At 38.2% G+C, this 23,357-nt stretch overlaps 1 protein-coding gene and 1 non-coding gene across 2 annotated transcripts; one reads left to right on the top strand and one right to left on the bottom strand.

Moving 5' to 3' along the window:
• Window positions 1-4,112: 4,112 nt before the first annotated feature.
• TRNAQ-CUG (transfer RNA glutamine (anticodon CUG)) lies at window positions 4,113-4,184 on the bottom strand. The gene has a single exon. It is a non-coding gene; the product is annotated as a tRNA-Gln (tRNA).
• A 332-nt stretch (window positions 4,185-4,516) lies between these two features.
• On the top strand, window positions 4,517-22,842 carry RAB11A (RAB11A, member RAS oncogene family). The gene is made up of 5 exons (XM_045810632.2): window positions 4,517-4,698; window positions 11,003-11,198; window positions 11,428-11,621; window positions 12,603-12,683; window positions 21,061-22,842. Exons 1-5 carry the CDS (start codon window positions 4,659-4,661, stop codon window positions 21,198-21,200), a joined length of 651 nt encoding a protein of 216 aa, XP_045666588.1. The 5' UTR covers window positions 4,517-4,658; the 3' UTR covers window positions 21,201-22,842.
• The last annotated feature ends 515 nt before the right edge of the window (window positions 22,843-23,357 follow it).

Raw genomic sequence — 23,357 nt, 5'->3', positions numbered from 1 at the left:
CACCCCAGACAGGAGAGCAATCTAAGAAAATCTCAGTCAGGCCAATGGAGAGCTCCAAAGACTGCCCATTAGAAGAGTCTCATTTTATTTTTAAAATATTTTATTTATTTGAGAAAGAGTACATGAGCAGGGGGAGGGACAAGGGAGAAGTAGGCTCCCGGCTGAGCAGGGAACCTGACATGGGGCCCAATCCCAGGATCCTGGGACCACGACTGGAGCTGAAGGCAGACCCTCAACCAACTGAGCCACCCAGGTGCCCCAAGAAGAGTCTCCTTTTAGAGAGAACTGGCCCAGCTCTAGTGCCCCCATCATGCTCAGTCATTGGGAACAGTCCAGAGGGAGCATGGTGTCAGTGTGAACATTGTAGTAGATCTTGGAGGTATGGCAACTAGAGACTGTTAGCCAACTACACTGCTCAAAACAGGCTCTCTCTGGAAGGGACATATGAGCAATGTTCCTCTCTAGCTGCCAGAGGTATGGTGTGAAGATTCAAGAACAGACTCATCTATATATGTGAAACTCATTTATAATAAATTAGGCACTTCAAATCAGTGGGGAAAGATGGACAGTTGAAATAATGTTGAAATAACTGGCTATCCTTTTGGAAAGAATTTAGATCCCTATGTGACATCCTCAATATAAATAAAATCTGGTTGGAGAAAATTATAAAACATTTGAAGAGGAGACAAACCATAAGAGACTCTTAATCTCAGGAAACAAACTGAGGGTTGCTGGAGTGGAGGGGGTTGGGAGGGATGGGGTGGCTGGGTTATAGACATTGGGGAGGGTATGTGTTGTGGTGAGTGCTGTGTATTGTGTAAGACTGATGAATCACAGACCTGTACCCCGAAACAAATAATACATTATATGTTAATAATAATAAAAATAATAAAAATTAAATAAAAAAATGAAAAAAATTTGAAGAAAAAATATTTTGAATAATCTTGGTGTAGAGAAGCCTTCTTACGCAAAATGCAACACCCAGAAGCCATAAGTGACAGAGACTGAGTTAAATAAAAATTTAAAACTAACAAAAAGCATCATTAATAAGATTAAAAATCAAACGTGCCTGGGCTTGGGTCATGATCTCAGAGTTCTGGGATTGAGCCCTATGCCGGGGATCTCTGCTCAGTGGGGAGTCTGCCTCTCCCTCTCTCTCTGTGGGCTAATATTTGAAGTAGTCAAATAGCATATAGTATATAAAATATTGCAGAGTAGCTGGGAAAGTGAGTATTTGGCTTTCCAACTTCTAGGGGAAGTATGCAAGGAAGAAATGGCTTAGGAATAGGTTTTACTTTAGTGAACCTTCAATATTTGCCATATCCCGGGTTAAGAGAATGGGAATGGTTGTACCAACTATCGTATATTCTTGCTAAGAAAAACTGTAACAAATGAGTTAAAACTGTATGGACTGATGTGGAAAGATTTTTCAAAATGAAAAACAGTACACATAACCTGATTTTATATATATTAAAAGAAAATGTAGCAGTTATCTCTGGGGTTGGAGGAGGAATTGAAGTGGAGGAGGCCCTTAAAGATTTACTCCCTATGGAGCTTTAGGGTGCCTGGCTGGCTCAGTTGGCAGAGCATGTGACTCTTGATTCTGGGGTTGTAAGTTTGAGCCTCACTTTGGGTGTAGAGATTACTTTAAAAAAGAATCCTTAAAAAAAAAAAAAAGATTTACTCTATATTTCTGTATTAAAGCATTTATATTAAATTCCTATATTTCTTGATGGGGTGCCTGGGTGGCACAGCGGTTAAGCGTTTGCCTTCGACTCAGGGCGTGATCCTGGTGTTATGGGATCGAGCCCCACATCAGGCTCCTCCCCTATGAGCCTGCTTCTTCCTCTCCCACTCCCCCTGCTTGTGTTCCCTCTCTCGCTGGCTATCTATCTCTGTCAAATAAATAAATAAAATCTTTTAAAAAAAATACTATATTTTTTGAGAGATTAAAAAAGACACATCAAGCAATTACTACTGCTCCTCCAAAAACACAACATAAAACCCTCTCTTTGTCCATGGAATCCATTTATCAGTTTTTCCTATAATGCCCTTTGAGTTTTCTTTCTCCTCTATTCCCATAGCAGTACTCCATTTCTATTAGTTTGTACCTGGTTAATTGCAATAGCCTTCTGATACTCATACTTCCAGTCTTTCCTTACCCCACCCAATCCTGCAGTCCACAGGCAACTTACTTTTCCTAAGACCAGATTGACTTCAATCATCCCTCTGTCCAAAAATCTTTTATGGACCCCCCAAAGAGTTCAGAGGGATGCTAACAGGTGTTCCATGGGAAAAGAGTTCTGTGATCCGGCGAATCTGGGATATGCAGTGATTAACACAGTTGAAGATTTCTTCAGAGTGAAATATCTAGACTTTAAAATGCCAATGTACTAAGGAAACTTCTAAAGCGGAGGAAACTATGTAATTCTTCTCAATTTATTTGGCCATGCAATTCTTCTGAGTAATACTATTGACCTTCTCAGGACACACCTTGAGAAACGATGGCTTAAAGGGGAAAAGTTTGTAATTACTCTTCTGGTATTAATGGCCTTACCGAACATGTTTCTTTATCATCTGATTTCCTCCACTGGTCAAAGTGCGTTTCCTTCCTTGCTTCTTCCTCCAGGGGTCAATGCTAGGTCTTCTTCCTCCAGGGAGTTCTTCCTAATTATCTCAGTCTCTCTGAACTGTGACACTTAGCACCAGAACTCTCATTAACTACAACTTCAGAACCCTCTAGGTATTGATATCCCCCTTTTCTCGGGCCCATTTTGTTTACTCACCTGAGTAGAGCTAGGACTGTGTCTTACAATCTGTAGTTCATATAATATTTAGCTGCTTCAGAGTACTGTGCCTCTCCCCTGATGTGGATAATACTTACCTTTGCACAAGGCAGCATGTAGGCCTTAGATAAACCGTGTATTACTTACACCATCACAGAAAGCACTGAAAACGGCACTGTATTAGTTTCCTATTGCGGTTGTAACAAATTACCACAAACTTGGTGACTTAAAACAAGACAAATTTAATAGTTTATAGTTCTCTAGGTCAGAATTCTGCATGGTGATCTCACTGGGCTAAAATCAAGATGTCTGCAAGGCTGTATTCCTTCCGGGAACCATAGGGAAGAATCCATTTCTTTGCCTTTTCTTGTCTTCTAGAAGCCTCTGCATTCCTAGGCTCCTGGCCCCCTTCCTTCCATCTTCAAAGCCACAAGAGCTAGAGGAGCTCTTCTCATACACCACTGCCTCTGGTTTCCACGTTTAAGGATCCCTGTGACAAATTAGGCTCACCTGGAGAATCTAGGCTATATCTCCTTATTTGAACGTCAGTCGATTTGCAACTTTAATTCCATCTGTAACCTTAATCCCCCTTTGCCACGTAATTTAACATATTCACAGTTCCTAGGGATTGGGATGTGGACATATTCAGGGAGTCATTATTCTGCTCACCACAAGCACTCTTGCCCAAAAGTCTAAATTGAGGGTTAGCATACAGGTGGTAGTGGGTATGGCAGCAAATGGGAATAACATTTGGTAATAACAGCACTCTTTTCAAATACAGGGAGGCCCTGCTGCGTGATCTTTGGCAAGTCACTGAGTCTTAGTATCCACATTAACACTAAAATGAAAATTGAAATTCTTTGCTCTGCCTGTTAAATGAAATAATTATGTAAACGGGTTTAGCTTAGAGGATGACAAATAAGGCTCAGAAGTTCTTGATGAATCTTGATGAGGAGGGTGGGCGAAGTTCTCTGAATGACATCTGGAGATAGTTTGAGAGATTTCGAGAGAAAAGGAGTGAAAAGCGCCTGCCCCTGAATGAAGCTGGAGGTTGAAAATTCTAGCAAAAGGAATCAAGTTACATTGAAGCTTTTGAAGCTAGCTTTGAGGCAGAGGCCCAGGTTTAAAAAAAAAGGGGGTGGCTAAGTGAAGAGGTATCCTTAGGAGATACCCAGGTAAAAGTGACTACAGAACCGAAGGGTCTTCCTAGTTTCAAGAAATTCTATCCCCACTTCTTTCAAGGCCATATCTACCGTAGTTGTACAACAAACACTTACTGAATAAGTACATGAATTAAAAATGTGTTCAGGAAAAACGATACGGTGCAGGTTCCACCGAGATTTGAACTCGGATCGCTGGATTCAGAGTCCAGAGTGCTAACCATTACACCATGGAACCGCCACAAGAACGCAGCCGCCTTCGGCTCCCTAATTCTTAGCGAACCCCGCCCCCATCCACAAACCTACCACTCACAGGGTGGGGGGGGGAACTGACGGGCTTCCCAGCACCCCGTTTCCCCGCACATAGGCGCGAAGAATGAGGGAGAGGCCATTGAGAGGGTGGTAAGAGGAGGCTAGGAGCCGAGAGTCCCAGAGCTCTGTTTCCCCTCTAGGCTTCTTGGAGGAGGGCTGATATTGAAGACGGACGCGACGCTTCGGCGCACCGCCCTTCTTGGGCTCAGGGGCGGAGCGCCGCCTCCCGGAAGTACTTCCCCTTAGGGGCTGGGGCCCGCCGGAAGTGTCGTAGGGGCAGGGAGGGGTTCTTTACCCGGTCCGGCAGCTGAAGCTCGGCGCTCGGGTTACCCCTGCAGCGACGCCCCCTGGTCCCACCGATACCACTGCTGCTCCCGCCCCTTCGCTCCTCGGCCGCGCAATGGGCACCCGCGACGACGAGTACGACTATCTCTTCAAAGGTGAGGCCGTGGGCTCTCCCACTTTCCTCACGGAGTCCCGGTTCGGGGGCCCGGGGCACTCCCGGGGGACCCGCGTGCGGGCTGCCCCTGCACTGAAATCGGCCTTCCTCAGCCCTTCCTCTCTGGGCGATTTGTCCTGCGGTCTCCCAGCTCAGCCCTTTTTCCCTCAGACGGGGAGTCCTCCCCACACGCCGGGCTCTTTGCGACCTCCCCTTAGGCCTTCGCTATCCTCAGCGCCCCTCACCCTGTGTCCTTCTCGGGGCAGGCTGCTTTCTTCCAAATCGTCTTCGTTTCCCAGGTTCGATGGCCCCTTGAAAGGGGCCGCCCCTCCCACCATCTATCTTTTCGGGTTTGGCGCCCCTCCCCCTCAGTGTACACCCTTCTGGGCTCGCCCCCCTTCCAGAGCCCCTCTGACCGGCCCTTCCCCTCGCTCACCTTTCCTTCGGCGCGGACTCCCACTACAGGTCTTTTTCTCATCTGCCCCCCTTTTCCCCTCGAACGAGTCTCTCCTTGCGTCTCCTCACAGCCCCTCCCCTCGGACGGACGCCTCTGGAGCCGTCTTCTTCCATTCCCCCGGCCAGGCCCTGGTTAAAATCTGAGCGGGCCAGGGGTCCCCACCCCACCTGCCTCATCCGTCCCACAGGTCTTGTGGTCAATAACCTTCTCGCACCTGCCGCCGGGATTGGTAGCTCTTTCCCTGCCTTTCTTCCCCAGATAATTTAGAGCTCTCCCACGTCTCCTGTGCGACCCTGAGGGTGGGGGGTAGGGCAAGAGGAATTGTCCATCACCCACGCGCGCACTTGTCGCAGTGACCCGGCGGACTGTTGTGACTTCCCATCCAGGCTTTTTTCCTCCTACCCTTCCTACCGAGCGGCAGCCAGCTCGGGATAACTCTAGACCCTGCTAGCGAGAAGGGGTTGCGGATGGGTGGTGGCTGTTATCCTTGCCAGACCTGAAGGCCCAGTTCCTGAGCAGGAAAGGTTGTGCGCTGCACAAATACTAGCCTGCTTTATCACTATGGACTGGTTGCTTCCTGCTGCAACACTGGGAGGATCCAACCTTTTGGTGTTTTTAGAACAGGAAGGGAAGAGTCCTAGTTAGCCACAAACCTTTCCCAAAAGGTGGGGGCAGGGGGGAAGTTGTGTGCTCTTTGGTGAAATTTAATATGTATTATGAGATAGGGAAACATGTAGTGCCCTTGGACAGAACAAATTGGAGGGTGGGTTATGTATAGAAAGAATTGCCTGTTGGTTAGTTGGGAAAGAATCCCAATAGTTTTGTTTTTTTAATCAACAAAAATAAGGGGTACAGTTTTCAATAGGAAAAGAGTACGGCAAATGCTTTTTGTTGTTGTTGTTCAGTGAATGCGCTCTCATTCAGATGCTCTTTCTCTGCTCCTGAATTAGGGCAGCCATCAGTAGTATGCTGAACAAAGATCATTACCAGGGAGGAAGAAGCCATTGCTATTAAAGCTTTACAGTGGAGGGTGGAGTTTAAAAAGAGTGTTAAGCATGGTGATTGTTTCTGACCTTGCCATTGGGTGCTAAGAATGATTGACTAAAGGAAGCAGGAAATATTTCTTTGCCTTACCAGTACTTTGCAAATCTTATCACCACCTAACTCCTCTGGGCCAGAATATTCTGTTACATAGGGTGAGTACATTCAGTGTTCACCCTTTCTCCCCCATAGTGGAAAATCTTTTACGGAGAAGCGAGTACTTAATGCATTTTATAAATACAAAAAGGAAACATGGCTTCGTTAGCATACTGTTTGCTGAAGGCATCTGAGGTCATGTGAAATTACTTAGGTGAGACCCTAGAGACTAGTGTTTAGTCATTAAAAGATTTATTTCTTAAAATAAGGTACAAGGCAGTAGGCAGCTAGCTACCTTTGAAGTGATTAATTTAGAACAAGATAGACTGACAACTCAGGAGTATTTCTCCTGTTCGGTTTGGAGCTTGACTGTTGTTCATAGAAACCATTTATTTTTTTCACTGAGAATATTCATTATCCTGGATTGGTTTAAGGGGTTTTAAATTAACTTTGGGATTAGACCATCCTGCTAACGATGATTGAGAGCACGGGCTTTGGAATCACACAGGCCTGGATTCAGATTCTGATTCAGGTTTTAAACTTGCTTTGTGACCTTTGAGCCTCCAATTCCTCATATATAAAAAGGAAATAATACCTATTTCTCAGAACTCTTACCAGAATTAAATGAGACTGTTTTTGAGGATTCAATAAGTGATAATAATGTGAAGAAAGTTACTGTGGTTCTTGTCAGCTTTTTGAACCTTAAATCTTTATAAGAACATTTAAGTATTATGAAAGAAACTTAAAATTAGGAGCTTTTAAAGTGTTCTAGGTTTCCATGGGTTATAGTTTCATTTTGTTGTACATTTTGCTGTTTAAGATAGGGTGTTTAAAAAATTCTGAGAAGAATTTCCACTTTTTTAAAGCTCTTACAGGATATGAGTCACTTTTTTTTTCTTTAGTGCTGATTATTTAGCCAATTTCTTATTTATACAATTATATTTTAAAGCAAAGCAACAATAATTTTGAAGTGGTTTCACTCTACAAGAGGTTTATTCACTGAGATGAGGTAGACCTTTCTACTTGTAAGATTGCTCACCTTACACACTTAATACTTGAGGGAATTGGAAGTTAGTTTGGAACTCCAACCAGTTGAAAATGAAGGGATATTTTGATTAGTACAGGATGGAGTGGTCCAAATGGGAATGTAATGTGGGAAGAGAGCAGGATAGTTATTCTACATTACGTGTGTGTCTTGAACATTAATCTTTAGTTAAGCTCAATAAGAGACTTTTGGTGTGTGTGTGGGGGGGGTATTTTATTTTTTAAAATGAGTTTTTATTTTAAAAGCTTTATTTAATTCTATAATTATGTATATACAATGGGGTTATGGCCCTGTGGGACACATAAGTAAGCATCAATCATAGTTGCTATTGGTATTGTAGACACCAATTCAGAGTTACATTTTTTGAAAATATCTGGATACATAGTCTACATCATTTTCTTTTCAATCTAGCTGAAGGTCAGTAGTAATTAACTATCAGCTGATTGTCAATGGAAAAGATCTTAGGAACTTTGCTGTCTTGCATTTTGGTAGTTTTTCTTTCACAACTTTCTGTTGAGCAACTCACATTCTGCTGAATCTGGAAAAACTTGGCTAAAGCCTTTATTGACTTACTGAATGCATTTTATTTTCAAGACTTTTGGTGAGGTAGAACTATGAATATAGATGAAAGAGTAGAAGAAGCTCCCAAGTTTGTTTATAAAAATCAGTATGAAAATTAACAGTTATTCTTTCAGGTGATAACTTTTAGATCTGATGTACTTTGCTTGATTTGTTGGATTAAATTTTAGTCCAGTACGTTAGTTTGCAAGACAGTGTATAAAACTAAATGTGGTTGAAGAGGTGGAACTTCTTACTAAGTAGTGGAGAATTTATATGTATATCCTGCTTTTATGGCATTTAGCCTAATGTTTGTATATGATGAAGCAAATTTAATATTAGGTATTAGAATGGTAGTTGAAATTCAGCAGGTGAGGTAAACCATGTGGTAATAAATATCATTAGGTTGTTTTAGAAATGCTGTGGATGAAAAAATTACTATAGGTGTTTAATATGTAGATGCTGTTATTTGTTTATATTATTATACATATACCCCTCCCCCATACACTGTATAGATGGATATAGTTATAAAATGTTTAAAGTGGGAAGTTCTAAGGTACTAGTTAAGGAAAACAGTGGAAAGTCACTGCAAATTCCTTTCTCGAACTATAGGATGTAATCATATAGTTGGTCACATTTTTAAAGATCAATTATATATTGTCATCTTAGAGAAACTATTTTAATTAGAAATTGAGTCCATGAACTTTTTTTCTTTTTACTTTTTCAGGCATAGCCAGTAAATTCTCTTATGTTGTTTAGGTAATTTAATGTATTTCTGGTTTGTTAGTTTTTTAGTGACCTTAAATGTAACCCATCTTGGTTTGGTTTCTCATTTGGTAACTGAATAGAACCAGCTTTCCTTATTGTGTCATTTCTTGGCATCTTCTTGGCAGCACTGTTCTTAACAGAACCAGTATCTTCTGGTGTCATTCAAGATAATAATCCTTTAACAAGTTGTTAGTCTTTTAATTCTGGCAACTCTTTCCATGTCTAGTTGAGGTAATTATTTTATACTGTATAAAGCATTCATGAGTCTTGAATTATTTTCAGGTAAGGGTGCTATTTTTTATAATGTTAAAATTAATTGGTTACATGGAGGGGAAAAGTGCCTTCGCTATCTTTATGCCGAGGTGGGGAGATAATGAGCATAATCATTAGTTAACATGGAGGTCAAAAGGGAAAATCAAAACTTGAAAGTGCTAGAGTTTTTGTGGGAGGGAGAAGATGTTCTTTGAGTGTGTTATTTAATTTTCTAGAGGCATTGTCATTCTAGATGTCTTGCTTTTTTGTTTTAAACTGACTGGCTCCTGAATTACTGATTGGTATCTGAGTGTCTATGAAGTAGACATGTTTTAACTTTTTGGTTTTCCCTTCTTCCCTGTTCCCACGTCACGTGAGGCTTTCACACCTCATTGCTAGTGTGGGTTTAGAAATGAGTCTCAGAGGGTTTCCTCAGCAGAACATCAGGCCTCTTGCACTAAGAGGCAACGGTGTGTATCCTTTAATAATAGGGTAGACTATCACTGAAACTGGGATTTGATCTCACCGCCAGAAATGTGCTCCTTGGAAACTAACATAAACAACCATCCTATAAAACTGGAAATGTATTGTTTTTGTATGTTACTTTGATGACCGTATCATCTTTCCTGGTATCCAAGTTAAAGCATTTGCTATAATATCTGTGTTTGTCACAATACCTTTTGACATCTCTAATTGACTATATAGCTAGAAATAACTGCTGTTTGTGCTGTATGGAGTTACTGCCACCTGGATGATTTCTTGCTGAATCAGCTAATAGAGGAAGTCAGGAAGATATGCATTTGATAATGTACTCCATCCAAGACTGTCCAGAGGCCAGCTTATATCCGCTCTTGTGGAAAGGAAGAAATGCATAATAGACTCTATTTGCCCTCTGACCAGAGTGCAGTGAGCTCTCAAGAGTTTTTACCTCCCTCTTCCCCACCACCACCAAATCCCAGTGTCTTTAATAAGGCCTGGTCTTATTCCTTGGTGGTGTTCTCACATGTTTGATTTTCTGGTCTGATGCCTAAATCAGTTAGCTAGTAAGAAAAACATTAGTAGTCAACGGTAGAAATAAGTATATTTCCTGAAAATGCTGATAGCATTTTTTTTCTTTGTAAAAAATTTTTAGCTCTTTCTATAAACCTGTGAAGTAATTTTGTTCTTTAAATTGAGGTGGAAATGCTTTAGAACAAGTTAACTGCCTGTTTTCCCATTGTTTATGAAATTCTTAAGTATAACACTGCCTTGGGTGAAAAAAAATCCTCATGTATTTGGTTAGTAAATAAACTGCTTCCTATAGTAATCACAGGAAATAAATTCATCTAAACCAAACTTGTTTTTAAAAAATTCTTAAGTCATAAGGGAAAGTATGCGTCTTCCTTGCTTTGGCCTTTTACTCAGACTAAGTCAAGAATTATTAGCTTCCTAGGGCCCCTGTTAAACTTAATTGGGGTGTCTGTTTTTGTAGGGGTCTCTGTAGCTTCCTGCCCATCTGATAAATGCAACTATGAAAAGGTCATTGTAGTTTCTGTGATCTGGGTGGCAAAGTTCATAAACCTGATGCCTCATATGGTAAATGTGTTTCATTTTGCCAAGGTGTGAGTCTTGAGGTCACACCCAGTCTTTGATGAAACTAAGTAGAACATTTTCATTCTTTCCCTCCTTTCTACTCATTAACATCCTTTATTGCTTTCATGTATGATACACTTTTAATATCACAAATTGTTTATTTGGTGTAGGATTTATCTTTCATGTTATTACCTTCTATGGTAGTAAGGTTGGTATAGCATTGATGGTAATTAATCAGTGCCCAGCCGACCTGTAGTTAAAATTGCATCTGTAAGACAGGATCCTATATTTGTGCTAATAAGCAGATGATGTGTGGAAGTTATTATGTAGGTAGACACAGTTTAAAAAGAATTGGTTTTATCGATAGGTAACAGGTCAAGAATATGGGCTCTTCTCCTCTCCCCTACCCCCATCCCTTTTAAAAAATCAGATGCTCTTTCTTTTTGCTTTAAAGCATGATATTCTGAATGTGTCTGCCTCATTCATCTGACGTTAAGTGCTTTGTCTTTTTTTCAGTTGTCCTTATTGGAGATTCTGGTGTTGGAAAGAGTAATCTCTTATCTCGATTTACTCGAAATGAGTTTAATCTCGAAAGTAAGAGCACCATTGGAGTAGAGTTTGCAACAAGAAGCATCCAGGTTGATGGGAAAACAATAAAGGCACAGATTTGGGACACAGCAGGGCAGGAGCGATACCGAGCTATAACATCAGCGTAAGTCTCATAGTCTTTAAGTTCTGAGAAATAGACTGCCATCAACTGAAGTAGCTGATTTTTGGTATGGGAAAAGGTACTTTTTTTTTTTCCTTGTAAGAAATCTGGTATTAGGATTTTGAAATGTATTTATAAATGTGCTTTTAAAAATATATAATCCATATATTTAGTTCTTCCCTTCCATCTTACGGTTGTTTTCTAATAGTTAAATACCTGCTTCTGTTTTCAGATACTATCGTGGAGCTGTAGGTGCCTTACTGGTGTATGACATTGCTAAACATCTCACGTACGAAAATGTAGAACGATGGCTGAAAGAACTGAGAGATCACGCTGATAGTAACATTGTTATCATGCTTGTGGGCAATAAGAGTGATTTGCGTCATCTCAGGGCAGTTCCTACAGATGAAGCAAGAGCTTTTGCAGGTTAGTGATACGAATTTCATGATATTACAGTGATTCTGTATTTCTTACTCTTATATCTTGCAGTTTTGATACTTTAGCAATGACTGTAATCACTTACAGTAGTTTCAGAAAGGTAAACATGAATGCTCAGCAAGGATTGTTGTTCTGAAAGTTTGTGATGACTTTCTCTTTTGCTTAACTTTGAGTCATTAAAACACTGCAGTTTTTGCTCCCAAAAGTTGAATATAAATACTATTTTCTTTCCTTTCTGTGGAGGGGGGTAGATGACATCTGTCAATTTATTCTGTGCTTCCTATCTCTTTCTCTACTATGTCTGTGTTTTACCGAGGCTGCTCTAGGTGAGTCTGAAATGCAGTGGCCCAGGGCGTGTCAACAACCCACAGGGAATGTGGCTGCTTAGCAGTTAGAACTTTTTTGGCTTAGTAGAGGATCTGCCTATCTCTTCCGTTCTGGTAGGGGTAGCCTGCCAGAAGGCAGCATTGTGTATTCTGGGCTAGTGAAAGTCGTGACTGTGTACTAGTGCTTATGCTGTGATTAAAGGTTTTTATAATAGTTTTTCAGTTTTCCAGGCAAGATGCCTTATTTAAAAAAATGCAGTTATAGAATTTAAGTGAATAACACCTACCTATCCATGTTCATACCTTAACTCTGTGGGTTGATGGGGGAGAAGAACAGTAATGGATGGAAATAACTGAGTATTTGATAAGTTTACTACATTTTGAGTCACGTCATTCGTTGTCATTCATTGGTAGTATACAGATGTATTAAGTCTTTTTTTAATTAAGGAGCCAATGAAAATTTCTCACTGTATTTTTTAATCTGCTCAAGTGTAAGTAGAATGGTGCCCTTACTGCTCAAGAAGTTGGGGAGGTCTTAATTTTTAGAAAGTTTTTAATTTTCCTTTGGAAGGCTTGAATGTATTACATCTCTTTCATAAAATTTGACAAGACTGAAGTTTCTATCTCTTCCCCCCCCCCCCAGAAAAGAATGGTTTGTCATTCATTGAGACTTCCGCTCTAGACTCTACAAATGTAGAAGCTGCTTTTCAGACAATTCTGACAGGTAAGACTTGAATTTTTAGATTATACTAGTGAGAATTGGAAGTTTTAGGAATGTAATTTTAACACATAAGGAAACTAAACTATATATCACACTGAGAATGACTATCATTTGAGAGCTGCTACAGCAAGAGCTGTTTAAAGTACAAAATTAAAATTAACTACCCTTGCTTGCTGAGCTTTAATCATCTTCATTTATCTGGTTTATATTGGGAAAAGTACTTTGAAAATAATTTGTTCGCTTCTATGATTACTTACATCCAGGTATTCCATACTTTGTGGTCACAAGCACAAAATAATGCTTAAAGGCACTTTTTATAAGATAAATATTGAAATCCTGGCTATGGAAAGATAATAAATGCCCTTTGAAATTCAGTAAAGAAAAGGCTTGCTTTGTTCTGATACATTATAGAAGCAGCTAGGGAAAAACATTTTTAAAAATTTAATGAAAAAAAACCAAAAACTAAAATTCTCCTGTGATACATTGTAGAAGAAGCACAGTGTCACCTGTGGAGAAAATCAGCAAGTGATTGCATATGGAAAAGTTTAAGTAGTGGGAAAAGAACAAAGCTGTTTTAAACTGTAGATGTGCAGATCAGGTCAGCCTCAAATTAGAAGAAGACATTGTATTTGTGTTGTCTCACATATACTCTGACTTTATTAGAATGACCAACTTATCAAGTGAAGTCATAATCCTCTAGTAAGTAGTTTGATGGATTGTTTTAAAGTACTTTAAAAATATATACTATTTTTAAGAACTCTCAATATAGAGTATAGGATTACTATATAGCATAGTCTAGTGTGTTCTGACAAGTCTGTTTGGGGAAATGGTTAAATGAGTTTCCAGTTTTAATGTAACAAGATTTTAATGTATTCTTTGTAGCACTTGTATTAGAGGTGAACAGATTTTAACTTTGATTTTTAATTTTTAAATTTTTGTTTTTAAAACATTTTTGAATTATTTTTTTGTAGGAAGAGTGAGCATAAGGTGTGGGCGAGGGGACTGAGGGAGAGGGAGAGCAAGAATCTTAAGCAGGCTCCACAAGAGTCACTCGTAACTGAGCACAAAGCCACCCCAATTTTTTTATTTTTAAATTGTTCCAAGTTTTTATTTAAATTCGTTAATTAACATACAGTGTAATATTAGTTTCAGGTGTAGAATTTAGTGATTCACAGATTTTAACTTTTAAATGTCCTATTTTATACTGAAATAGGTAGGGAGTAAAGTCTCGAATTTAAGAGTACGGACTTGGAAGCCTGACTTGGGTTTTAGTCCTGGCTCCTTCACTTTCCATTGGCTCTGTAATCTTAGGCAAATTACTTAACCTTTCTAGGCCTTAAATTCCTTATCTGTAAAATTTAAACATGTTTTAGGGAGTTCTGGTTTTTTGGTTTGATAGAAGAGGGCTTATATTTATAAATACCTTGTGATATGATTTGACTGTTATGTTGTGACTTAAAGGTTTTTGTCTCTACAACCCATAGAAAAGAATTGCCTGTCATTTTGAGACATCTACTCTAGACTCCAAAAATGAGTACATGAGTTCATATATGTAAAATACTTAGCTATTAGCAGTTAAAGGGGCGCCTGGGTGGCACACCGGTTAAGCGCCTGCCTTCGGCTCAGGGCGTGATCCCGGCGTTCTGGGATCGAGCCCCACATCAGACTCCTCCGCTATGAGCCTGCTTCTTCCTCTCCCACTCCCCCTGCTTGTGTTCCCTCTCTCGCTGGCTGTCTCTATCTCTGTCAAATAAATAAATAAAATCTTTAAAAAAAAATAAAAAAATAAATAGCAGTTAAAGCATGAAAAAAAACCATTAAAAATAAAATAGGTATTGGTGATTCGCATATAGAAGGTATAATAAACAATAGTTTATTACAATTCTGTTACGAGAAAAATAGTACTAACTAGCAGTGCTAAGGTTGCAATAGTCTTTGGGACACAGTGGCTTTCCTTTAGAATCTTCTCTGTGTCAAGTTTCATTACAGATTGTTGCAAGCAAGATTTGATTAAATATTGCAGTATATCTGAAAATCCTACTTCTTTTACAATCACTTGTGCAGATTCTATTGAATCATATGTAGAGGACTAAATTTAGACCTAGGAGTTGTTGATTTTTACTAGCACTTTACTCACACTCCCTGTGTAACTAGTCACTGAACCTCTCTGGTCCTCAGAGTCACAGTGTCTTAAATAATGAGTGAGTTAAGTCATCTTGGGGGTCTATGAGTCTCTCAGGGCCTCTGAAAACATCATTTAAAATTTTTTTTTGGTGAGTCCTTGTTGAGATATTTTTTATGTCCCGTCAGATCTCCTCTGCATTCTAGTCCATTCTGATCTCAGTTTCTAGACTGATACTAAGTGAAGATGAGACCATCTGCAGTTAACTATTTTATGTATCATTTTGTAACATTGAGCTTAATGATCCGCTCAAACATGAACTAATCTATAAGTATGATATATACTTCAAATTGAACTGTTTTTTCCTTAAAGATGAAAAACATTTAGGGGTGCCTGGGTGGCTCAGTTGGTTAAGCATCTGCCTTCGGCTCAGGTCGTGATACCAGGGTCCCGAGAATGAGCCCCGCATAGGGCTCCCTCCTCAGTGAGGAGCCTGCTCCTTCCTCTCCCTCTGCTGTTCCCCCTGCTTATGCTCTTTGGCTGTCTCTGTGTCAGATAAATAAAATCTTCAAAAACAAAAAACGAACATTTGGCTGTTTTTCTTAAAATTCACTCTAGATTTAACATTTGTTACCGCTTAATTAATGTTGCTTAAAAGACAAGATTAGCTTCACTTATTACCATTTTTCCTTTCTATATTCACTATTTTCTCGGCTTCCTCCGTAAATCTCAGTGTTATTCTGGGGGATCCGAAATCATTGCATGTGGCAGCAGACCTCTCTCTTCTTTTGCACGTGCTAGGATGTTTGTTCTAAACTTTTCTCTTCATACCAGTAGAGTATTAATACTTAGGAAAAACAGGGAGGAATGAGGCACTTGGATGGCGGTTGAATGTCTGACTCTTGGCTTCTGCTTGGGTCGTGATCTTGAGGTGGTGAGATCTAACACCTCCTTGGGCTCTGTCATCAGTGCAGAGTCAGCTTGGATTTCTCTCCCCCTCTCCCTCTGCCCCACCCCTGCTAAAATAAATAAATAAATCTTAAAAAAAAAAAAAAGAAAAGAAAAGAAAAGAAAAAGAAATGGGGAGGACAAAAAACCAGGAAAGACAACAGTAATCTCATTAGTTTTAATTCTACCTTAAATGTTAACAGCATTAAGGGAGCATTTACATTGCATTTTGGTGTTGCTGGAAGAAAAATAATTTTTTCATTTTTAAGGTGGACAATTATGTGTTAGAAAATTTATCTACATGGGGCGCCTGGGTGGCACAGCGGTTAAGCCTCTGCCTTCGGCTCAGGGCGTGATCCCGGCGTTACGGGATCGAGCCCCACGTCAGGCTCCTCCGCTATGAGCCTGCTTCTTCCTCTCCCACTCCCCCTGCTTGTGTTCCCTCTCTCGCTGGCTGTCTCTATCTCTGTCAAATAAGTAAATAAAATCTTAAAAAAAACCAAAAAAAATTATATAAAAAAAAAAAGAAAATTTATCTACATTATTACTCCAGAGTTTAATTGTGTTGCTTGTTTAGAATAGACCTGTGGCATTTTTGACATCCATGAATTTGATAGTAACTCTGTGACAGTTTTGCTGATGATATTTTTTTAGAGGTAGTTAGCTGGTACTTGGGTGAGCCTGCTAGATTGCTCAGCCTTTGCATTACTGTGCAGTTTTGTTTTCTTTCATCCTCAAGTTTGTTAAGGGATGTTTTTAATCCATACTTCCCATACTCTTATTATTTTTTCTTTTAACTTTGAGTTTTGACAGTTTCAGACTTAAAAGTTGGAATAATAGTGCAAAGAATTTGTAAATACCCTTCACCATATTCCCCAAATGTTGATATTTTACCACATCTTCTTTATTCTTTTTTCTTCCTGTTGCTATATACTGATGTTTTTCTTGCCCCATTTCAGAATGGCAGACATGTTGTCTCTTGCACTTAAGTGCTTTTCAGTGCATATTTCTTAAAAACAAGGATGTTCTCTTTCATAACCATAGTGCATTTATCAAAAATCAGTTAGATTGTCCATATCAATGTTTAGCTACAGACCTTGTGCAGATTTTGCCAGTTGTTCGAATTATGTCCTTACTAGCAAAAGAAATCTTGAGATCACACATTGCATTCAGCTCTCTACCTATTTCATCTCCTTTAATCTGGAACAGATCCTCAGTCTGTCTTTTGTTTATTGACTTTTTTTGAAGGGTACAGGTCACTATCTTGTAGTGTCTCTCAATTTGGGTTTGTCTCGTGTTTCCTCACAATTAAATGCAGATTATTGCAGTTTCAGCAAGAACACCACAAAAGTGATCTCAGTGTATCCCATCCGGAGGTTGTGATATTGGTTTGTTGTATTCATTATTGGTGATGTTAACTGATCACTTGGCTGAAGTGGTAACTGCAAGGTTCTCCACCTAATTAATAAGCCCAAGTCATCTTTTTAGTTTTGAAGACTGAATTCTTAATTTTATGGTAAAGTAGTGAGAATCATTTAAATTAGGTGTAGTATTTTTTTTTTTTAACGTAGGCTTCATGCCTAGTGTGGAGCTCAGTGTGGGACTTGAACTCATGACCCTAAGAACAAGGCCTGAGCTGAAATCAGGAGTCTGACACTTAACCAGCTGAGCCACCCAGGCGCCCCTAGGTGTAATATTTTTTTCTTGGCGTGTGGTAATCTCTCAGATATGTGTCAGTATATCAAATCAGAGCATTTTTTTGATATTCAAGAAACTTAATGGTGAGCTTTGGGTTTGAAGAAGACCTGACAAATTCTGACCTAGGCTGTAGTGGAGTAACTCAGGCTTTTGTTATTTTCACAATTTTTGAGACCTCAAAGAATTTTAGCTCTTTTGTTCCCCAATTTGGAACAATTGCATTTAACTTCTTTGGAGTGTACTTTGCAACTTGCTTCATACTTTCATAGAGTGGAAATAGGTATATGTCTTTGTAATTTAACTTTACCAGGTTATATTTAAAACTATCTTCTATTAATATTTTAACTTTCTATTTAGATTTATAGGAGATTCTAACATAGGAACGACACAGCTGAATTCCTTTTCCTTTTAACCTTGCCTAGCCTTTGGACATCTTGAAAAGGGGCTGTACAGGAATTGTATCACATACATTTGGTTCTAAAGGAGAACATGCCCTTGGAAGAAGAAAATAATTGCATCTGGTTTAGCACGTTACTAGTCCTGTTTCCCTTCCCCCACTTAAGTAACCTCTAATCAGATACCAGCTAGAAGGTACCTGCTTCCTATTTTCTTATCAAAGTTTTTTTTTTTTTAAGTGGCACACCCAGCCACAGATGTTAAATACATTACTTGAGTAGCCTCTTTGTGCCCATTCTGCTTGAAAGAATTTTTTTTTTTTTTTTTTTTTTTTTACTTTTTTGATCACCGCTTTCCTATTTTCTTTATTGCTTTGGCATTTTCATTAGAGGGTATCTTTTTGGTTACTGGAACAAATGTAGCAGTAATCCGTTTCTACAAAACTGTGTGCGGTACTTGCAGACCAGTTATACAATACTGCTCAAATTTCTTGCTTTGTAATGAGATCCCTTTAATATTTAACTTTCTCTTCTCTGAGAACTCTGCCTTTTCTTTTGTTACAGTATTTGCTTTTCATGTAAGAGCCTGCAAAATATTTTTTCTCTTGGTTCCTTTAACTTGAATCTTCAAAACAACTTGTAAAGAAGTTAAAATTTGTAGAGGGTCACATTTAATCATTTGCACTTAAAGAAGAGCCACCCAGTTTGGGATTAGAGAGAACATTAAAGAATGAATATAGAGTTTTACATTAGGTTGATAATTATCTTTATTCCTTAGCCACTAGCCTGATTGAATGAGCGTCTTTTCCTTTACCCTTGACACACTCCCCCAGTTCCATCTCTTTGCAATGAAAAGAATCTAAATGAAGACTACATTTTTTTTAATTCAGTCAGTAGGCTTTCTTTATTGTTTTTCCCTTGACTACTTACTCAGCTTTGAGAAATACTGTCAGCCTTCTCAAACACAAATTTTAGCCACCCCCCCAACCTCCCAGCCCCTACCCCCGAGGGAAAAAAGTAAGAAAAGGTACATTATAGCTGTCTGTTTTTGCTAGTTTACACATTCAGTTGACTACAGCTTGTTGTTGTTCAGCTTTAGGGAAATTATTTCTTAATTTGGAGTAAATGTATTCATTTAACATTTCTTTTTCTTCAACTTTTTGTAATGGGACTTTTCCAACATACCAAAAGTAGGACAGTATCCTGAACTCCCATGTAGCCACCAACAACCATCAGTTCATGACCGGTGTTTTGTTCCACCTACTCCCTTCCTTATTTTTTTGAAACAAATCCCAGATATTACATCATTTCATTGGTAAACATTTCATGATCTACAGCTAAAAGATTAGGGCATAAACCCAAAACAACCACTAAAAAATTGGCAGTGATTTCTTCTCTGTTATCCAAACAATATTAAAATCTTCTGTCTCAGTTTTTCGTTTTTGTTGTTGTTTTTTTACAGTTCAAATTAGAATCCAATCCAGATGATGATACTACATTGCAGTTAGTTGACATATTCTTGGAGCATTTTGAAAATACAATTCTACTTTCTCTTTTTTACCCTATAACTTTATATAAATTTTCAAGTATTATAGAAATAATACGTTACACCCCTCATCTAGAATCATCACTTTACCACATTTGGCCTGTTTCTACGTGTGTATATGCTTTTTTCCCTTTTTGCTCAGTCTTCAGAAAATAAATTGTAGACATTATGGCACTTTACAAGTAAATATTGGAACATTTTATCTCCTAAGTACAAGGCAGTCTACATAATCGCAATACCATATATCATATTTAAGAAATTTGTTTATATGGTATTAGCTAATGTGCAGTTCATATTCCTGTTTCTCCAAGTGTACTAATAATTCTTTTATAGATTTGGTTTTTACATTTTAAATGTCAGTTTGGGCAAAGGTCACACATTGATGGAATTTTTTATATCTGGGGTATTATTAAATAGAGTAGCTACTGGGCACAAGTTGTTATTGAGCGCTTGAAATATGGCTAGTGGACTGAGGAATTAGATTTTAAATTTAATTTGAATATGTGACTACTGTACTGGACACTACAGATGTAGAACATTTACCTCCATCTTTTAAGTGCGTTTTTATAACAATAAATTTTTTGAAGACTCTTGGCCAGTTTTTTTCGTAGAATGTCCCTCAATCTGGATTTATCTAATTGTTTTCTTAGGATAAATTCATTTTAAACAATTTTGGCAGGAATACATAGGTGTCCTTCATAGGAATACACTGTATCTTTCATAGTACATCATAATAGGGGGCACATCATGTCAATTTGTCCCATTTTTAGAATTCTTTTACCTTTTGAGGTTTTTTGTTTTGTTTTTGGTTTTTTGGGTTTTTTTTTAGGCTGAACTGGGAGAATAAAGATAACTAAGATACATTCTCTGCAAGGAGTTTATAATTTAGTCAGAGGGAAATACTTTTAGGCAGTGAAATAAAAACCAAATAAAATGAGTTAAATATAGATACTTGGTGTAGAGGAATTTAATAACATTTATTGGACCAATTAGTTACTTATCAAACCCCTACTGTATGCCATATACTAGAGAAAAAGAACTGAATAAGGTAGACACAGTGCTTGTCTTTATATAGTTTTTGTGCTTAGTGGAAGAGGTAGAAACAGTTTTTGTTTTTTGGGTTTTTTTTTACAGTTAGTTTTGATAAGTGTCATAAAATCTTAAGTTCCTGGTTAATCATTATTTAATTACAATTTAACTTTAGTTTAGGAGGCGTTGATAAACGTTCCCTTTCCTTCCCTTTTCAAGAGTCCTTTGGGATTTTGGCATGTTTATGAAGTTTTGCTCATCCCTACACAGCCAGGAAAAATACTAATGTATCTCATATTGCAGATTTATTTTTATTTTTCTGTGGTACAGTATCTATGTAGGGTTTTTTGACAAGGGCAGACTGAAAATACTCTCATGTTTTAATTTTTATTTTTTCTCATGGTTTAATTTAGATCTAATCCCATAAACTAATCTCTTTAAACCAATTTATTTAATTGACTGGTGAACCTTTCCCTCTGAAATGGAAAACCTTTTTTATTTGAAAATCTTTAAATTTATACATCCTTCGTCCAAGTTTATTTGCAGCCTTTTTCTGCAAATCTGGTTTCTACTAGTACTTCTGTATCAGCTACTAATGAGTCTATTCACAGTGAGTATTGCTGTTTGTTTGTTTTTTTCCAGAGATATACCGCATTGTTTCCCAGAAGCAAATGTCAGACAGACGTGAAAATGACATGTCTCCAAGCAACAATGTGGTTCCTATTCATGTTCCACCAACCACTGAAAACAAGCCAAAGGTGCAGTGCTGTCAGAACATATAAGGCGTTTCTCTTCTCCCCTAGAAGGCTGTGTATAGTCCATTTCCCAGGTCTGAGATTTAAATATATTTGTAATTCTTGTGGTCACTTTGTGTTTTATTACTTCCTCATACTTATGAATTTTTCCATGTCTTAAGTCTTGATTTTAGCTTTATAAAATCATCCACTTGTCCCGAATGACTGCAGCTTTTTTTCATGCTATGGCTTCACAAGCCTTAGTTAATAAACTGAATGTTTGGATTCCTCAGTTATTGTTTACTTTTCATCATGGAAGCCTGTCACTGTAGGACATGTTAGAACTTGATCACTTGAAGCTCAGACCTATTGGTCTTGATCAAATCAAACTAAGAAGACTTTAGAAGAAGAAATAAGCTATCATTTTGCCACAGAGCAGCTTATAATGAGCAGCTTATAATTCATACACTCTGCTCTCAATGCAGTGTATATTTCCACAAATCTTAAGAATTGCCCTATAAACATAGCAGGATTTTGAGAGCTTGAAAATTTTCCATTCTGGAAGTCAATTTCTAAAATGCCTTAATAGGGTTAAGTAGTTTAGTAAATTTTGTTTTTTAATTTTTGTAAGCATCAAAGTTGATTAGAGAGGGGGACACTTTTTTCTGGATAAGAATTATCTAAATAAACAAAGACTGTTATATGGTTTCAGTAGCAGTGTGGTTATGGAGCCATATGTTAAACAGTGCTGCCTGGCAGGCTGGGAACTTGAGAGACTGGTGGAATTCCATTTGAGATGCCTCTGTTGCAATGATCAGGCAGCCCAAATCATTGAACTCATCTAATTTCCCAGCAGTAGATTATGTGGCGTTTTATTGCTGAGGCAATAACTGGTTTAATGCTGTTAGTATCAAATTGTGAGGTGTTAATTTTGTCTTAAAACCTTCCAGTAAATGAAATGCAACCTAGTTTTATCACCATATCTATCAGCAGGCATGGATAATTATTTTAACAATGCTGATTTTTGAGTTTTGCAATATATTATGGAATACAGTCCAGTTAAATATCTGGTTTCAGTATGTCTAAAGAATATAGTGAGAGGTTAATTTCTGCTCAAGTGGTACCACTTAAAGGCATGTATTCTTTTAGTATGTAGTACCTTGAGTTTAAATAGAATGCATTTAGGCATTATACAAACCTGAACTACTTTTTCCCCACTACATTATTGAAGTCAGTGGAGCAACTAGTTTCCCATTTAGAAATGTGCACACTAATACTGAGTTTTAGTTTCTTGTGGATAATATTAAGCACTTACTCTGCAGTGTTCTGAAAGTTGTGTCAACTGAATTGATACTATTCAGGATGGTGGAATATCCCCTAAGTACAAAAATATATATGTGTGTGGGCTTGCGTAGATTACTGTGTTTCATAGTTAATCTGTCTTTTGCGGTGCTCATGACGTGTGGGGCACACGGAAGGCATTGCTGTGGTCAGTCTTTTTGTTTTCTTCTGTAGCCATTTATTATTTTAGAGTATTGGTTGGTTATGAAGATACTATTACCTATTTGTAAATCTCTACTTTGTAATTTATGCATGCTCTGTAACTTGATTTATTTTTATTTTATTTTATTTTTTAGTTATTGATTTGGAATCTATTCACATTCTAATAAACAGTTATAGGGGGACTATTCTTTATGTTGTCAGATTACATTTTTCCTTTGAGTGCTTTGGATGCAGCCATGGAATATTTGATTCTGATGAGTAAGAGCATAGGTCCTTGCATTACAGAGTAAACACTAAATTGGAGGCATCATTGCATGAATTCAGCTTTGACTTTAGACATATGGTTCAATTATGCTTTTCTTGGAAAAAGTATCACCAGAAACATTAAGGAAGTAATCTTTGTACTTTCATATGTAACAGTGTCGCCAGACCTAGGAAGAGGCATTTACTTGAAATTGGTAGTAAATTTTTCACAAAACTATTTAAGAGAAGGAAACTCTAGGTGGTGAATTGAAAATGAGTAACTTTGAATTTTTATCAAGTATAGACTTAATGTTGCCGTGGGCATGGTTGGATCTTGGGAGAATTCCAAGAACCCTTTAGTAGTAGAAAATGTCTTTGATTGCGTCTTAACAGTGTCTTCATTCTGAATAGTATCTCAGGAGACAAACTGTCTCAAGTAGGAAACATTAAGTTTTAAAA

Source organism: Ursus americanus, chromosome 28, assembly GCF_024610735.1.
Source record: "Ursus americanus isolate L20-20 chromosome 28, mUrsAme1.1.p, whole genome shotgun sequence".
Classification (NCBI taxonomy): Eukaryota; Metazoa; Chordata; class Mammalia; order Carnivora; family Ursidae; genus Ursus; species Ursus americanus.
Note: the sequence above shows the minus strand (reverse complement) of the source record. Positions and strands in the feature narration are given on the sequence as shown.